General features: G+C 41.1%; 1 protein-coding gene across 29 annotated transcripts in view; it reads right to left on the minus strand.

Annotated features, from left to right (window-relative positions):
• Positions 1 to 19,740, minus strand: part of alg9 (ALG9 alpha-1,2-mannosyltransferase) — a 79,094-nt gene that overhangs the window by 12,825 nt on the left and 46,529 nt on the right. For 28 of the 29 annotated variants that reach the window (XR_008146753.1, XR_008146751.1, XR_008146752.1 and 25 more), the window contains exons 12-14: positions 18,288 to 18,435; positions 17,242 to 17,371; positions 12,117 to 12,244 (exon numbers count right to left, since the gene is read on the minus strand). Coding sequence is in view for 21 of the 29 variants with exons in the window: in XM_052529170.1 (XP_052385130.1) it covers positions 12,117 to 12,244; positions 17,242 to 17,371; positions 18,288 to 18,435 (406 nt within the window). In the remaining 8 variants the exon portion in view is untranslated. Of the gene's footprint in view, positions 1 to 8,507; positions 8,906 to 12,116; positions 12,245 to 17,241; positions 17,372 to 18,287; positions 18,436 to 19,740 lie in introns of those variants that run through there. The other variant, XM_052529189.1, reaches the window with a different exon arrangement.

A 19,740-nucleotide genomic window follows, 5' to 3' on the forward strand; every position in this document is an offset into this window, starting at 1 on the left:
TGCGCCTTAAAATTGTTTAACTTCGGTCAAACGTTTCAGGTTGCCTTTCACAAGCTTTCCACAATAAGTATAGGTGAATTTTGGCCCATTCCTTCTGACAGAGCTGGTGTAACTGAGTCAGGTTTATAGGCCTCCTGACAGAGCTGGTGTAACTGAGTCAGGTTTATAGGCCTCCTGACAGAGCTGGTGGAACTGAGTCAGGTTTATAGGCCTCCTGACAGAGCTGGTGTAACTGAGTCAGGTTTATAGGCCTCCTGACAGAGCTGGTGGAACTGAGTCAGGTTTATAGGCCTCCTGACAGAGCTGGTGTAACTGAGTCAGGTTTATAGGCCTCCTGACAGAGCTGGTGTAACTGAGTCAGGTTTATAGGCCTCCTGACAGAGCTGGTGTAACTGAGTCAGGTTTATAGGCCTCCTGACAGAGCTGGTGTAACTGAGTCAGGTTTATAGGCCTCCTGACAGAGCTGGTGTAACTGAGTCAGGTTTATAGGCCTCCTGACAGAGCTGGTGTAACTGAGTCAGGTTTATAGGCCTCCTGACAGAGCTGGTGTAACTGAGTCAGGTTTATAGGCCTCCTGACAGAGCTGGTGTAACTGAGTCAGGTTTATAGGCCTCCTGACAGAGCTGGTGTAACTGAGTCAGGTTTATAGGCCTCCTGACAGAGCTGGTGTAACTGAGTCAGGTTTATAGGCCTCCTGACAGAGCTGGTGTAACTGAGTCAGGTTTATAGGCCTCCTGACAGAGCTGGTGTAACTGAGTCAGGTTTATAGGCCTCCTGACAGAGCTGGTGTAACTGAGTCAGGTTTATAGGCCTCCCGACAGAGCTGGTGTAACTGAGTCAGGTTTATAGGCCTCCTGACAGAGCTGGTGTAACTGAGTCAGGTTTATAGGCCTCCTGACAGAGCTGGTGTAACTGAGTCAGGTTTATAGGCCTCCTGACAGAGCTGGTGTAACTGAGTCAGGTTTATAGGCCTCCTGACAGAGCTGGTGTAACTGAGTCAGGTTTGTAGGCCTCCTGACAGAGCTGGTGTAACTGAGTCAGGTTTATAGGCCTCCTGACAGAGCTGGTGTAACTGAGTCAGGTTTATAGGCCTCCTGACAGAGCTGGTGTAACTGAGTCAGGTTTGTAGGCCTCCTGACTGAGCTGGTGTAACTGAGTCAGGTTTATAGGCCTCCTGACAGAGCTGGTGTAACTGAGTCAGGTTTATAGGCCTCCTGACAGAGCTGGTGTAACTGAGTCAGGTTTGTAGGCCTCCTGACTGAGCTGGTGTAACTGAGTCAGGTTTATAGGCCTCCTGACAGAGCTGGTGTAACTGAGTCAGGTTTATAGGCCTCCTGACAGAGCTGGTGTAACTGAGTCAGGTTTATAGGCCTCCCGACAGAGCTGGTGTAACTGAGTCAGGTTTATAGGCCTCCTGACAGAGCTGGTGTAACTGAGTCAGGTTTATAGGCCTCCTGACAGAGCTGGTGTAACTGAGTCAGGTTTATAGGCCTCCTGACAGAGCTGGTGTAACTGAGTCAGGTTTATAGGCCTCCTGACAGAGCTGGTGTAACTGAGTCAGGTTTATAGGCCTCCTGACAGAGCTGGTGTAACTGAGTCAGGTTTATAGGCCTCCTGACAGAGCTGGTGTAACTGACTCAGGTTTATAGGCCTCCTGACAGAGCTGGTGTAACTGAGTCAGGTTTATAGGCCTCCTGACAGAGCTGGTGTAACTGAGTCAGGTTTGTAGGCCTCGTTGCTTGCACACGCTTTGTGATGGCCACTCCAATACCTTGACTTTGTTGTCCTTATGCCATTTTGCCAGAATTTTGGAAGTATGCTTGGGGTCATTTTATTTATTTATTTAACCTTTATTTAACCAGGTAGGCTAGTTGAGAACAAGTTCTCATTTACAACTGTGACCTGGCCAAGATAAAGCATAGCAATTCGACACAAACAACAACACAGAGTTACACATGGAGTAAACAACAACACAGAGTTACACATGGGATAAACAAAACAGTCAATAATACAGTAAAAAAGAAAACAAAAAGTCAGTGAGTGCAAATGAGGTGTGTTAAGGCAATAAATAGGCCATGGTGGCAAAGTAATTACAATATGGCAATTAAACACTGGAATGGTAGATGTGCAGAAGATGGATGTGCAAGTGGAGATACTGGGGAGCAAAGGAGCAAAATAAATAAATACAGTATGGGGATGAGGTAGATAGATGGGCTGTATACAGATAGGCTATGAACAGGTGCAGTGATCTGTGAGCTAGCTAGCTGCGATGATACTGTGTTAAGGTTCAGAGCTGGTGGTAGGAATCCAGAGAGAAAAAGATATGCTCTGTTGATATATAATTAAACAAATCAAATCTCATTTTATTTGTCACATACACATGGTTAGCAGATGTTAATGCGAGTGTAGCGAAATGCTTGTGCTTCTAGTTCCGACAATGCAGTAATAACCAATGAGTAATCTAACCTAACAATTCCAAACTACTACCTTATACACACAAGTGTAAAGGGATAAAGAATATGTACATAAAGATATTTGAATGAGTGATGGTACAGAGCGGCATAGGCAAGATGCAGTAGATGGTATCGACTACGGTATATACACATGGTTAGCAGATGTTAATGCGAGTGTAGCGAAATGCTTGTGCTTCTAGTTCCGACCATGCAGTTTTATCTAACCCAACAACTACCTTATACACACAAGTGTAAAGGAATGAATAAGAATATGTCCATAAAGATATATGGATGAGTGATGGCCGAACGGCACAGGCAGGATGCAGTAGATGGTATAGAGTACAGTATAAACATATGAGATGAGTAATGTAGGGTATGTAAACAAGATGCAGTAGATGGTATAGAGTACAGTATATACATATGAGATGAGTAATGTAGGGTATGTAAACAAGATGCAGTAGATGGTATAGAGTAAAGTATATACATATGAGATGAGTAATGTAGGGTATGTAAACAAGATGCAGTAGATGGTATAGAGTAAAGTATATACATATGAGATGAGTAATGTAGGGTATGTAAACAAGATGCAGTAGATGGTATAGAGTACAGTATAAACATATGAGGTGAGTAATGTAGGGTATGTAAACAAGATGCAGTAGATGGTATAGAGTACAGTGTATACATATGAGATGAGTAATGTAGGGTATGTAAACAAGATGCAGTAGATGGTATAGAGTACAGTATATACATATGAGATGAGTAATGTAGGGTATGTAAACAAGATGCAGTAGATGGTATAGAGTACAGTATATACATATGAGATGAGTAATGTAGGGTATGTAAACAAGATGCAGTAGATGGTATAGAATACAGTATATACATATGCGATGAGTAATGTAGGGTATGTAAACAAGATGCAGTAGATGGTATAGAGTACAGTATATACATATGAGATGAGTAATGTAGGGTATGGAAACATTATATTAAGTGGCATTGTTTAAAGTGACTTGTGATACATTTATTACAAACATTTTTCCATTATTAAAGAGGCTAGAGTTGAGTCAGTATGTTGGCAGCAGCCATTCAATGTTAGTGATGGCTGTTTAACAGTCTGGTGGCCTTGAGATAGAAGCTGTTTTTCAGTCTCTCGGTCCCAGCTTTGATGCACCTGTACTGACCTCGCCTTCTGGATGATAGCGGGGTGAACAGGCAGTGGCTCTGGTGGTTGTTGTCCTTGATGATCTTTTTGGCCTGATCTACATGATCAGTCTCTGTGTGTAAAATAAAAAGTGGTTAATGTGAGCCTAACTCACATCTAAGTCTTGAGTAAAAACAATACACTAATATTGCAGTTAGCCATGACAGCCTTTATAATAGAACGCTTGTGACCACACACATCTAAATATTGCACTTGGGGAAAAAAGATCTTAAAGTAGAAATAGAATTAAACAAACAGGCCTATTTTTGCTCTATTATAGTGGCCACACCCTAAATGCTTTTTATTCACAGTATTGAAGAAGCATATTTTGAAAATCTGTGAGAAAGAGGGTAAGTGTGTTGTTCCTTTCACCTCTATAGAGGCATCCAGCTTTAGCCAGGTCCAGCTCCAGCTACACTTGTTTAACAAGCAACGCCTCATTTTCACCTAATTCTCTCATTCTGAAAATTAACCACATACTTGTTACTGTAATTTAGTTATTCCAATATGTTTTCATTAATTGAATTCCCTTAATCTATTTTATGAGAATTTGTAAGCTTCTTGTTTGCATAAAATAGACGCAGACCAGTCTTATCAATAATAGATAATAGTATTTATTCTCAGAGCGCGCTGCCACGTTACCATGAGCAACAGTTTATATACAATAACATGTCCTTTCATTGCTTCTAGAATGAGTCCCCTCCTCACGACCTAGAATTAAGTGAGTTTAAAAGTTCATTCCAACTCACTAACACACTCACAGGTCACACAACATAACTGAATTAACTCTTGACCCCTCACCATTATCGATCACCACTTAGCTGACAGTTCTAATTAACAGAGAACTAGGAATGCACTCACGGTCTTATCTAAAACACCCCAGAGCTCAGTTTCGTCGGTTCAACCATAGGTTAACGACCCTATCTACTTACTTAACCCACTCCTCTCCAGACTAGTTTGGAATGGTGTTCGTTATATTTAATTCCTCCTTGTCCGTGTCACACAATCCCTTCTTATGAACTCATATTGTTAATCAGATATAATAAAACAGAGTATAAGTTTACTTAGTTACAGTTCCATTTAAAATAAGAATATTGTTTAGTCATTTATTCATAATATTCCTAACAATACTGTAGAGGGAAAACATTACTGTTAGTAGTTCAGGTCATTAGCTGGTTAACTAGTTAACATTTCACATATATTGCCAGGCTCCAGTAAGCAACTAACGCATTATAACTTGAGGAACGGCAACGTTACCAGTTTATACTATAGCGAATTGGTTAAGTTACTAACGTTAGCTAGCTACTGATCAGATGAGCTAAGGTTAGCGGTCTGACTTTATTAGCCAGCTAATCTTCACACCATAAACTTAATGATTTGATCAGTTAAGTTGGTTAATGTTGCTCAACATTTCTCTGGCTAGCTAAGGGAGAATTTGATCCAGCTAGCAAGATACTTAACAATGCTTGTTCCACCACACTTTCTCCCTCACCTCAAACTTTCCAAATGCCACTTGTTTTTCGGTTACGGCTCATGAAGTGTGCTTCATCACCTTCTCACCCCCATCTCTTTGATCAGGCTTCTCACCCACCTCTTCGTTATCGGTCAGGGGTCATGCTGCTAAATTACCTGGCAAACTGACACTTCCCCACTGTCTTTCCAGAATGTGCGCTGATGCTGAAACTAGCACATTGGTTGTCTCTTCTATCCTTCCTGTTTGGCCCTGTCCGGGGGTGTCCTCGGATGGGGCCACAGTGTCTCCTGTCCCCTCCTGTCTCAGCCTCCAGTATTTATGCTGCAGTAGTTTGTGTCGGGGGGCTAGGGTCAGTTTGTTATATCTGGAGTACTTCTCCTGTCCTATTCGGTGTCCTGTGTGAATCTAAGTGTGCGTTCTCTAATTATCTCCTTTCTTTCTCTCTCTCGGAGGACCTGAGCCCTAGGACCATGCCCCAGGACTACCTGACATGATGACTCCTTGCTTTCCCCAGTCCACCTGGCCGTGCTGCTGCTCCAGTTTCAACTGTTCTGCCTTGTTATTATTCGACCATGCTGGTCATTTATGAACATTTGAACATCTTGGTCATGTTCTGTTATAATCTCTACCCGGCACAGCCAGAAGAGGACTGGCCACCCCACATAGCCTGGTTCCTCTCTAGGTTTCTTCCTAGGTTTTGGCCTTTCTAGGGAGTTTTTCCTAGCCACCGTGCTTCTACACCTGCATTGCTTGCTGTTTGGGGTTTTAGGCTGGGTTTCTGTACAGCACTTTGAGATATCAGCTGATGTACGAAGGGCTATATAAATACATTTGATTTGATTTGATTCTCTTCAGTCGCTTGCTGTATTCTGTTGTTATTAGAACAATTGGCTTGAATACAGACAGTATTGCTCCAAACATACATCACTCGATCACATACAGCCAGTAGTCATTCAACCCCCCCCCCCCCATCGGATCCACACTAATCACATAGATCACCTATTTTGGATTCATAACGGAGAATTTAGCCAAAAAGTGACTAGTTAGCATCCCTGGTTTGTGCTGCTACCATGTTGTGCTGCTGCCATGTTGTGTTGCTACCATGTTGTGCTGCTGCCATGTTGTGTTGCTACCATGTTGTTGTCATGTTGTGTTGCTACCATGTTGTTGCCATGTTGTGTTGCTGCCATGTTGTTGTCATGCTGTGTTTTCATTTGTTGCTGCCATGCTATGTTGACGTCTCATGTCTCTCTTTGTGTAGTGTTGTCATAATGTGTGTTTTGTCCCATATTTTTATTTTATTTTAGATTTTTAATTCCAGCCAGCCCCCGATCCCGCAGGAGGCCTTTTGTCTTCTGGTAGGCCGTCATTGTAAATAAGAAATTAACTTACTTGTCTAGTTAAATAAAAATAAAATCATAACTGCAACAGAGTGATACTTCTGAAGATGGTAGATAAAGTGGGCAGTGTGAACAGTACCCTCTGTTCTATTGGCCGTCGTTGTAAATAAGAATTTGTTCTAAACTGACTTGCCTAGTTAAATAAATTTAAAAATGTCAGCGTCGGGGAGGTGTGTGTCTCTTTGATAATAACAGCTGGTGCGCAATCTCTAATACTAAGGAAGTCTTGACGTTCTGCTTGCCCGAGTTAGAAAAACTCATGACAATACTATTTACCAAGAGAGTTTTCATCTAAATGTTTTTGTAGCTGTCTATTTACCACCACAAACCGATGCTGGTACTAAGTCCGCTCTCAATGAGCTGTATAAGGCCATAAGCAAACAAGAAAATACTTAACCAGAGCTCTCCGAATGGCCTGTCATTTCAACGTATGAAAACTGAAATTCGTCTTACCTCATTTCTACCAGCTACTACACTGGCTCTGAATCTTCATTTCTACCAGCATGTCTCGTGTGCAACAAGAGTACTACACTGGCTCTGAATCTTGTCGGATGTGGCAGGGCTTGCAAACTCACGGATTACAAAGGGAAACCCAGCCGTGAGCTGCCCAGCGACACGACCAGACAAATCAGAGACCTGGTGGTGTGGTGCCAGCACAACCACCTCTCCTTCAACGTCAGCAAGACAAAGGAGCTGATCGTGGACTACAGGAAACGGAGGACCGAGCACGCCCCCATTCACATGTTTTATACATGACATATAGCTGGGTCTGATATTATATATGATATATAGCTGGGTCTGATATTATATATGATATATAGCTGGGTCTGATATTATATATGACATATAGCTGGGTCTGATATTATATATGACATATAGCTGGGTCTGATATTATATATGACATATAGCTGGGTCTGAATTATATATGACATATAGCTGGTCTGATATTATATATGACATATAGCTGGGTCTGATATTATATATGATATATAGCTGGGTCTGCCATTATATATGACATATAGCTGGGTCTGATATTATTATGATATATAGCTGGGTCTGATATTATATATGACAATAGCTGGGCTGATATTATATATGACATATAGCTGGGTCTGATATTATATATGACATATAGCTGGGTCTATTATATATGATATATAGCTGGGTCTGATATTATATATGACATATAGCTGGGTCTGATATTATATATGATATATAGCTGGGTCTGATATTATATATGACATATAGCTGGGTCTGATATTATATATGACATATAGCTGGGTCTGATATTATATATGATATATAGCTGGGTCTGATATTATATATGATATATAGCTGGGTCTGATATCTTCTCCCTCATCCCCCCCATCCTCCACATTTCTCCCTCATTCCCCCACCCTCCTCTCCTTCATCTTCCACCTGTCCCCCCTCTCCTCTTCCCATCCTCCACCTTTCTCCCACTCTTCCTCCAACTTTCTCCCTCATCTCTTCCCATCCCCCACCCTCCACCTTTCACCCCTCCTCCCCCGTTCTCCCACTCCTCCTCCCCCATCCTCCACATTTCTCTCTCCTCTTCCCATCCTCCACCTTTCTCTCTCCACTCCTCCACCTTTCTCCCCCTCTCCCATATTGCACCTGTCCCCCCTCTTCTCTTCCCATCCCCCCCCCCCCCTCTACTGTCCTGTTCCATCATCAAACTTTCTCCTCTCCTTGCTGTTACTGTTCAGGATACTGTATATCTTCTGTTCACTTTTTTTCTATTTTATTTATAGTACTACTGTTATTCAATTTTACTTTATAGTTTAATGATTGTACTACTGTAATTAATTACTGCATTGTTGGGGAAGAGCTTGCAAGAAAGGCATTTCATTGTCCTTGTACACGGGACAATAACATTTGAATAGATAACAAGGAAATGAGAACTATGGTTGCCACTGATTAAAATGTGTGTACTCCCTAAATAAAGGTATCTGAACTCAGTCTGTTTTACTTAGAGGTTTTTATTCTCCAATTAAAGTCTCGTACACTCGCTCTCTGACACACACACACACACACCTTAATTACGCTATCACACATGTCAACATCACTTTCAAACATTTGATGGTCAGGACATGTCTCTTTCACACTCACATGACTTATGTTCTTAAAGGGTCAGAAATCTTTAAAACACCCATCCCACCCAGAGGAATGAGTGGAGATGTGTGGGGTGGAGGGGGAACAGGGCAGACTTCAGAGCTGAGGGTCAGGGATCAGAGGTCAGGCGTGGCTGCGTTTGCGAGGCTGCTTTGGTCGTCGTGGTTTCAGGATGACGTATCGTGTGTATGTGGTGTGATGCTCCGAGAGGAAGGGAATGAAGAACGCTCTGAACAGAGGAGACGACCTGAGAGAGAGGGAGAGTACAGGAGGAGAGAGGGAGAGGACAGAGGAGGAGAGAGAGGAAATATCACATTACTATTATATTTACTACTGTCACACATTTAACCTCTCATTGTATGTGTCTAAATTAAAGAACAAACCAGTAAAAAGTTGACACCTACTCATTCAAGGGTATATATACTCATTCAAGGATATTTATTTATTTTCACTATATTTTACATTGTAAAATAATAGTGTAGACATCAAAACTATGAAATAACACATATGGAATCATGTAGTAACCAAAAAAGTAAAAAAAAAAAAAAGTATTTAAATTGTGAGATTCTCCAAAGTAGCCTCTCTCAACCAGTTTCATGAAGTAGTCACCTGGAATGCATTTCAATGTACAGGTGTGCCTTGTTAAAAGTTAATTTGTGGAATTTATTTCCTTCTTCATGCATTTGAGCCAATCAGTTGTGATGTGACAAGGAAGCGGTGGTATACAGAAGATAGCCCTATTTGGTAAAAGACCAAGTCCATATTATGGCAAGAACTGCTCAAATAAGCAAAGAGAAAAGGAATTGATCGTGGACTACAGGAAAAGGTGGGCCGAACAGGCCCCCATTAACATCAACAGGGTTGTAGTGGAGCAGGTCGAGAGTTCAAAGTTCCTTGGTGTCCACATCACCAACAAACTATAATGGTCCAAGCACACCAAGACAAATGTGAAGAGGGCACAACACCACCTTTTCCTCTTTAGGAGACTGAAAATACTTGGCATGGGTCCCCAGATTCTCAAAGTTCTTCAGCTGCACCAGAGAGCATCCTGGTTGCTTCACCACCTGGTATGGCAACTGCTCGGCATCTGACCGTAAGGCGCTACAGAGGGTAGTGCGTACAGCCCAGTACATCACAGGGGCCAAGCTTCCTGCCATCCATACTAGGCGGTGTCAGAGGAAAGTCCATAAAATTGTCATAGACTCCAGTCACCCAAGTCACAGATTGTTTTCTCTGCTACCGCAGAGCGGTACCGGCGCGCCAAGTCTTGGACCAAAAGGCTCCTTAACAGCTTCTAACCCCAAGCCATAAGACTGCTGAACAATTAATCAAATGGCCACCTGGACAATTTACATTGACACCCCCTCCATTTGTTTTGTACACTGCTGATACTTGCTGTTTATTATCTATGCATAGTCACTTCACCCCTACCTACATGTACTCTCTGTTTATTATCTATACATAGTCACTTCACCCCTACCTACATGTACTCTCTGTTTATTATCTATACATAGTCACTTCACCCCTACCTACATGTACACTGCTGCTACTCACTGTTTATTATCTATGCATAGTCACTTCACCCCTACCTACATGTACACTCTGTTTATTATCTATGCATAGTCACTACACCCCTACCTACATGTACACTGCTGTTCACTATTATCTATGCATAGTCACTTCACCCCTACCTACATGTACTCTCTGTTTATTATCTATACATAGTCACTTCACCCCTACCTACATGTACTCTCTGTTTATTATCTATGCATAGTCACTTCACCCCCACCTACATGTACTCTCTGTTTATTATCTATGCATAGTCACTTCACCCCCACCTACATGTACACTGCTGATACTTGCTGTTTATTACCTATGCATAGTCACTTCACCCCCACCTACATGTACAAATGACCTCTATCCTGTACCACCGCACATTGACTCGGTTTGGGATGAGTTGGAACGCAGAGTGAAGGAAAAGCAGCCAACAAGTGCTCAGGATATGTGGGAAATCCTTCAACTGTTGGAAAAGCATTCCAGGTGAGGCTGGTTGAGAGAATACCAAGAGTTTGCAAAGCTGTCATCAAGGCAAAAGGGTTGCGACTTTGAATAAACTCAAATATAAAATATATTTAGATCTGTTTAACACTTTTTTGGTTATTCCATAAGTGTTATTTCATAGTTTTGATGTCTTCACTATTATTCTACAACATTGTTATATTACAGCCTAGTCATTTTAATAATGTTTACATACTGCTTTACTCATCTCATATGTGTATACTGTATTCTACTCTACTGGATTTACTAACTAGTCACTTTAATAATGTTTACACATACTGTGTTACTCATCTCATGTGTATATACTGTATTCTATTCTACTGTATTTACTAACTAGTTTGGTTTAATCTGACCATATGACATTCTCCCAATATTCTTCTGAATCATCCAAATGCTCTCTAGAAAACTTCAGACGGGCCTGGACATGTACTGGCTTAAGCAGGGGGACACGTCTGGCACTGCAGGATTTGAGTCCCTGGCGGCGTAGTGTGTTACTGATGGTAGGCTTTTTTACTTTGGTCCCAGCTCTCTGCAGGTCATTCACTAGGTCCCCCCGTGTGGTTCTGGGATTTTTGCGTTCTTGTGATCATTTTGACCCCACGGGGTGAGATCTTGCGTGGAGCCCCAGATCGAGGGAGTTTATCAGTGGTCTTGTATGTCTTCCATTTCCTAATAATTGCTCACAGTTGATTTCTTCAAACCAAGCTGCTTACCTATTGCAGATTCAGTCTTCCCAGCCTGGTGCAGGTCTACAATTTTGTTTATGGTGTCCTTGACAGCTCTTTGGTCTTGGCCATAGTGGAGTTTGGAGTGTGACTGTTTGAGGTTGTGGACAGTTGTCTTTTATACTGATAACAAGTTCAAACAGGTGCCATTAATACAGGTAACGAGTGGAGGACAGAGGAGCCTCTTAAAGAAGAAGTTACAGGTCTGTGAGAGACAGAAATCTTACTTGTTTGTAGGTGACCAAATACTTATTTTCCACCATAATTTTCAAATAAATTCATAAAAAATTATACAATGTGATTTTCTGGATTTTTTTTCTCATTTTGTCTGTCATAGTTGAAGTGTACCTATGATGAAAATTACAGGCCTCTCATCTTTTTAAGTGGGAGAACTTGCACAATTGGTGGCTGACTAAATACCTTATTTACATACAGTGGGGCAAAAAAGTATCTGTTTTTATTTTGAGAACATTTGCAAAAACTTCTAAAAAACCTGTTTTCGCTTTGTCATTATGGGGTATATTGTGTAGATTGATAAGGGGAAAAAAACTTTTTCCTAATTTTAGAACAAGGCTGTAACATAACAAAACGTGGAAAAGGGTTCTGAATACTTTCCAAATGCCCTGTGTGTATAAATATATATCTATCATCTATATATCTCATGTCTGTTTGTACCTGGCAGCGTTTAGAAAGGGTTTGGATGCGATGACACTCCAGTCTGTGTTGTCAGCGTAGCGCGGCTCTCTGGGTGCTGAGGTCTCTAGGTCCAGATCCACAAGGTAATGGCACTGACGCACGTCCACCTGAAACAACAACACAACCAGAAGCTCTGTTGGAATCACTTTGACACATTCTGGAAACTGCTTTTACAGGAATGATGGAGTCCATTCAATTCATTTTGGCTACTGGACTCTGTCCACGCTTTTCAAGGCTGTGTTGAGAGATTGATTTATCAATGATTCAAGCCCATCTTAGATAATCCCTTCCATTGTGTCGCTGAGTTGTCATAATGCTTCATTAAAATGTACATTATACCAGGGGTGTTGGTAGACACAATGTAAGTAACCTAATGTGTGCCCCTCTTAACTGCCCTGAATGCCTCAGCTGTTGTATGCAGTAATCATGTGCCTATGAACCAGAGTTACACTGTTAGCAATGAGGTTGTGTGTCCTAGTAGGAAGACCACTAGTGTGCACTATCAGCTCAAACATAAATAACATCGTCATACCTACTTCTGACAAGCCTTCAAGTAAAGCAGTGAAAACAGTAAAGCAACCCAGAAGTGCTCAAAATAACCCATATTCACATATGTAGCCTAAAATACAAGGGTCATGAAGTCAATAACATGCTAGTAACAAATGACACTCATATTCTGTCATTTGCATCTTTCTTTTGGTATTTTTCAGTCAGTAGAAAGGCCTCTTTAGTGTCCTAAGGGTTCATGTCTGTAAGCTGTTAGTGTCTTAACGATCGTTCCACAGGTGCATGTTCATAAAAATGTTTTGGTTCATTGAACAAGGGAAACAGTGTTTAAACACTTTAAATGAAGTTCTGTGAAGGTATTTGGATTTTTATGAATTATCTTTGAAAGACAGGGTCCTGAAATCCTTTTTTTGCTGAGTTTATATGGAAAAGAAGAAACTGCACTGGGCCGGCAGTGGAAGTTTCCGGGAGAGAGATGGACTGTGGATTATTAATGGGACGTGAGGCGGAAAGCTGGAGATATACATCTTACAAACTAGGCGTGCATGTGGACATCCATTTACAATTACAAGATGACAGACTGAGAATTGGATTGATTAAGTGAAGTTTAGGAAACGCAAAAAACGTGTGGGTGCTGTGACCATTCTTCCCCGAGTTCCTGACTGAGATAAATGGCAAAGGTATGTAGAAAATTAGCATTAACCACCTGGTGTAGTAATGACTGCGATGGAGGAAATTATTTATGGGTGAAGTTAGTGGGTTATCGTTGTTTTCAGGTTGCTTTTTGTGATTTATTTTGATGATTGTTTTGTAATGGAGATGCTTAAAGCATTTCCTGCTGTTTTATTTAACATTGATGGAAAGTTTATTGTTATTATTTTTTAAATTGTCTTGATATAAGTTTGAAGACAATTAGAAAATTAGCCTTGAAGTATATGACATTTGTTTAAGGGGAATTAATTTGGTATTGGAATGAATAAGAGTACTATTGTAACTCAGTGGACTCCTTTAGACCTTCCTAAAGGTTTAAAAAAAATATAAAAAAATTAAAAAAAATAATCTTCTTTTCCATATAAACTCAGCAAAAAAAAGGATTTCAGGACCCTGTCTTTCAAAGATAATTCATTTTCTTTTTAAAATCTACAAGGACTGTAGACTGTAGTTTTACAAACGTATAACTAAGCTACTGACTGAAGGAGTTATGACTGATTTCCAACAATACCATTTTCTGTCCGCCTGCTTGTGAAGTGGTAGCAGTATTGTCCCAACTAACCTTTGCTTCACTTTACCGGTAAAGATTTTAGAATTCTATGTTTTAAAAGTTAATGATTTGAGCCTTGTGTAGAAGGCCTGTGTACAAAATGTGAAAAGGCGTTGTTGATGTAACTGATTCCTGGTTTTCAAGTGAGTTGACACAGGTAGTAAGAATACCTGAAATCTCAGGAATTTAATTTATGTAGTGAGAATTAAGTTGACAAATATTTGGAATTTAATTTAAGCAAACCAAATTAAAATAAGCCTGGAATTAGTTAATTTATTGATTAAGACATTTAAATAGCGTTATAGAACTAAACAAATAAAGAGGGTACCCCATTAATGAATGAGTGTAATGAATGAGTGTAATGAATGAGTGCATCGTGAATTCATGTTCCACACCAATGTCACCCATGGCCACAAGATGGAGATGAAGGACAAGATAAAGTCCTGAGGGTTTGCAGCCACTTGACAAACGTTTTAGCCCTTTTTGTTTGTGAAAATGTGCCAACTAACTGTTCATGTCATTCATGCTCTCATTTCACAGGCACAGACTGCTCACTTCACCCCAGCAAGGCTGCTCCATTACCACAATGTGCTGTGAACAATGTCTCATGTCACACTGAAGCACTGAGCGTCCTAAACCCTGCCACTCTTTACCAACTGATGATGATGGTGAGCCCTATGATTGTGCTGTCCGGGTTGAGCAGGTCTGTAAGCCACGCCCACAATTTATCTGATGTGCCTTTAATTAAATGCTGATTTGGAACTATTTGTTGATGGTTCCGCTCAAAAATCACCACAAGGTGAACCATTCGTGGCTTATGCAGTACCTACAGCTGCCACTAGCTTAGAAAGTGTTAACCTATCACCCCATCTGTCAGCTCAGGCTGCCACTAGTTTAGAAAGTGTTAAACTACCACCCCATCTGTCAGCTCAGGCTGCAGAATTGTTTGCTCTTACTAGAGCATTGATTTTGGCTCAGGGTAAAACTGATACGATTCATACCGACAGGTCATTTGGAGTTGTGCATGACTTCGGAATGCTCTAGAAGCAACGTGGGTTCCTCACCTCATCTGGTAAGACAATTTCACATTCTAAATTGGTTGAAAACTTGGAGGCTATTTTGTTGCACTTCCTTTCTCTGTTAAAACCTCTCTGGGATATGTGGGATGCTAGCGTCCCACCAAGAAAACAGCCAGTGAAATTGCAGGGCGCCAAATTCAAAACAACAGAAATCCCATAATTAAAATTCCTCAAACATACAAGTATTATCCACCATTTTAAAGATAAACTTCTTGTAAATCCAACCACAGTGTCCGATTTCAAAAAGGCTTTACTGCGAAAGCACACCATGCGATTATGTTAGATCAGCACCTAGTCACAGAAAAGCATACAGCCCTTTTTCCAGCGAAAGAGAGGATTCACAAAAAGCAGAAATAAAGAAAATGAATCACTAACCTTTGATGATCTTCATCAGATGGCACTCATAGGACTTCATGTTACAGAATACATGTATGTTATGTTCGATAAAGTTCATATTTATATCCAAAAATCTCAGTTTACATTGGCGCGTTATGTTCAGAAATGCATCGTCTCAAACAAACATCCGGTGAAAGTGCAGAAAGCCACATCAAATTATAGAAATACTCATCAAACATTGATAAAAGATACAAGTGTTAAACTTACGAATAAAAATAAACTTCTCCTTAATGCAACCGCTGTGTCAGATTTCAAAAAGGCTTTACGGAGAAAGCACACTTTGCGATTATGTTAGGTCTGCACCTAGCCACAGAAACCCATACAGCCATTTTCCAGCCAAGGAGAGTGTCACAAAATTCAGAAATAGCATTAAAATTTATCAGTTATCTTTGATGATCTTCATCTGGTGGCACTCCCAGATCTCCATGTTAGACAATAAATTTTTGCTTTGTTCGACAATGTCCCTCTTTATGACCAAATACATCCTTTTTGTTTGCACATTTTGTCCAGTAATTCGAATGCTTAATTAAGGCGCGTACACTAATTCCAGACAATTTTTAAAAAAAAAGGACAATAAAAGTTAGTAGAAACATGCCAAACGATGTTTAACATCAATCCTCTGGTTGTTTTTGTCATAAATAATCAATGATATTTAAACCGGACAAAAGCTTTGTGAATAGGAAAGGAGAAACAAGAAAGGCCGATCAGGCGCATGGCTGATGAATGGAAATTTCCACTGGCCACTGATTGAAAGTGCTGTATCTCCCTCATTCTTCAGAGTAAAAGACTGAAACGATGCCTAAAGACTGGTCACATATTGAGGAAGCCACAGAGCCCGTGGACTGGATCCTAAGTCTTTGTGTGGTGGATAGGCTTTCAATGGAAAAACAGCCTTTCAAAATAATAGTACTTCCATGTTGGGTTTTCGCCTGCCATATCAGTTCTGTTACACTCACATACATTATTTTAACAGTTTTGGAAACTTTAGTGTTTTCTATCCAAATCTACTAAATTATATGCATATCCTAGCTTCTGGGCCTGAGTAGCAGGCAGTTTAATTTGGGCATGCTTTTCATCCAAAATTCCAAATGCTGCCCCCTACCCCAGTGAAGTTAAAAACATGTTTTTCTTTACAGGATGTATCTGACCTACAGTCTACTGCTGGGCCAATGGAATTTGGCATTTGACGCTTTAAAAAAAGACTAAGAATGAAAGTGGCAGTCTATGGGCCTTAGGCATAGGCTATTCACAATCACAGCTTTATGAGAGATGCATATTAAGAGACGATGAGGCAAATCAAGTTCTGAAGACGGTACACTTCGCTTCTGTCCAGCCCATGATTTATAATCTAACTCATGACACACAACCTAGGCTTCAACGGTAAGACAGCCCGTTCCTCATCAGGTGACTCAACTTTGTTCCATCATGTGTTGACCACACAGACACACCTGTTCCATGCTGAAGCTCCACCACAAAGGAATTACTGGAAGAGATTTGCCTCTACTTCAGTTTAGCCACTTTGCCCAGGCTTTCAACAACATTATCTTTCAACATATTTTTTTTTATACCATCGTATATCACAATGTTTTATTGAGTACATAACCACGATATTACAAAGGTTGACATCTCCCAACCCTACTTTGTACGTGACAAATAAAAATGTATTTGATTTAAGTAAATTTAAAACTTAAACTTAAAGCTTTACTCAATACAAGTAGTATTTTACTGGGTGACTTTCACTTGAGTGATTTTCTATTAAGGTATCTTACCTCTTAAGTATGACAATTGGGTACTTTTTAAACCTCTGCCAACACACCCACCACACAACACAGCGGCCACACAACAGAGGTCAGAGACTCACGTATCTTGTTGGCTCCTCCAGGTTCTGGTCGTTCATGTGGGCGGGGATAGTTTGAGTAGCAAATGGGCCGTCAGCGTACGGCTGGGGCAGCTGCCCTCTGAACTCTGATTGGATGAACTGCAGCTGCCAGCTGAAGAGAGGGCGGAGTCACACACTGGCATTCTAACACAATGAAATCAAGAACACTCAGAAACCTAAAGCCTTGTGGAAAGCTGCTATAGACCACTCAGAAACCTAAAGCCTTGTGGGAAGCTGCTATAGACCCCACAGAGACACTCAGAAACCTAAAGCCTTGTGGGATGCTGCTATAGACCACACAGAGACACTCAAACCTAAAGCCTTGTGGGATGCTGCTATAGACCACACAGAGACACTCAGAAACCTAAAGCCTTGTGGGAAGCTGCTATAGACCACAGAGACACTCAGAAACCTAAAGCCTTGTGGGATGCTGCTATAGACCACAGAGACACTCAGAAACCTAAAGCCTTGTGGGATGCTGCTATAGACCACAGAGACACTCAGAAACCTAAAGCCTTGTGGGATGCTGCTATAGACCACACAGAGACACTCAGAAACCTAAAGCCTTGTGGGATGCTGCTATAGACCACAGAGACACTCAGAAACCTAAAGCCTTGTGGGATGCTGCTATAGACCACACAGAGACACTCAGAAACCTAAAGCCTTGTGGGAAGCTGCTATAGACCACAGAGACACAGAAACCTAAAGCCTTGTGGGATGCTGCTATAGACCACAGAGACACTCAGAAACCTAAAGCCTTGTGGGAAGCTGCTATAGACCACACAGAGACACTCAGAAACCTAAAGCCTTGTGGGAAGCTGCTATAGACCACAGAGACACTCAGAAACCTAAAGCCTTGTGGGATGCTGCTATAGACCACAGAGACACTCAGAAACCTAAAGCCTTGTGGGAAGCTGCCATAGTGCTAAGTCAGTATCTGGATAATATGTGTGAAATGCTTGACAATGTATGTGGTATCAACAAAGAGGTATACAAAGAAACACTCAGAGAGAGCGAGAAAGACTGACTTGTTGGGCAGCAGAAAGCTGGAGGGGAACCGGTACCACTCTTTCCCAACACAGACACTGACGGGCCGGCCCTTTGGGACCGCGTGGAGAGACGGGTCCCGGGATATACGGTGGAACTCTGGGTACAGATCCAGTGGCGCGTGGTAGCCTGGAGGGATAAACACATATTCAAGGGTTTTTCATTTATTTGGACTATTTTCTACATTGTAGAATAAAAGTGAAGACATCAAAACTTTGAAATAACACATATGGAATCATGTAGTAACCAAAAAAAGGGTTAAACAAATCAAAATAGATTTTATATTTGAGATTCTTCAAATAGCCACCCTTGATGACAGGTGGACTACAATCAAGTTTATTTAACCAGGTAAGTTGACTGAACACATTCCCATTTACAGCAACGACCTGGGGAAGTTCCAGGGGAGAGGAGGGGGATGAATGAGTCAATTGGAAGCTGGGGATGATTAGGTGGCCATGATGGTATGAAGTCCAGATTGGGAATTTAGCCAGGACACCGGGGTTAACACCCCTACTCTTACGATAAGTACCATGGGATCTTTAGTGACCACAGAGAGTCAGGACACCGGGGTTAACACCCCTACTCTTACGATAAGTACCATGGGATCTTTAGTGACCACAGAGAGTCAGGACACCGGGGTTAACACCCCTATTCTTACGATAAGTACCATGGGATCTTTAATGACCTTAGAGAGTCAGGACACCGGGGTTAACACCCCTACTCTTACGATAAGTACCATGGGATCTTTAGTGACCACAGAGAGTCAGGACACCGGGGTTAACACCCCTACTCTGACGATAAGTACCATGGGATCTTTAATGACCTCAGAGAGTCAGGACACCCGTTTAACGTCCCATCCGAAGGACTGCACCCTGCACAGGGCAGTGTCCCCAATCACTGCCATGGGGCATAGGGATATTTTTTTTAGACCAGAGGAAATAGTTGCCCTCCTGGCCCTCCCAAATTGTAGAAACATTTCAAGGATGATCAATGGAAACAGGATGCACCTGAGCTGAATTTCGAGTCTCATAGCAAAGGGTCTGAATACTTACGTAAATAAGGATTTTATTATTTTTTATAAATTTGAAAAAAAAAATATATATATATATATATATATATATATATTTTTACTTTGTCTTTATGAGGAATTTTGTGTAGATTGATGAGAAAAAACAACAATTTAATACATTTTAGAATAAGGCTGTAAAGTAACAACAACTACATAAACTAGTTTTAATGACTTCAACCTACGTGTTTCAACCACTCCACAAATTTCTTGTTAACAAACTATAGTTTTGGAGAGTCAGTTATTGTAGGACATCTACTTTGTGCATGACAGAAATACTTTTTCCAACAATTGTTTAGACAGATTATTTCACTTATTCACTGTATCACAATTCTCATGGGTTTCGGAAGATTACATACACTAAGTTG

Source organism: Oncorhynchus keta, chromosome 11 (assembly GCF_023373465.1).
Source record: "Oncorhynchus keta strain PuntledgeMale-10-30-2019 chromosome 11, Oket_V2, whole genome shotgun sequence".
Taxonomy (NCBI): domain Eukaryota; kingdom Metazoa; phylum Chordata; class Actinopteri; order Salmoniformes; family Salmonidae; genus Oncorhynchus; species Oncorhynchus keta.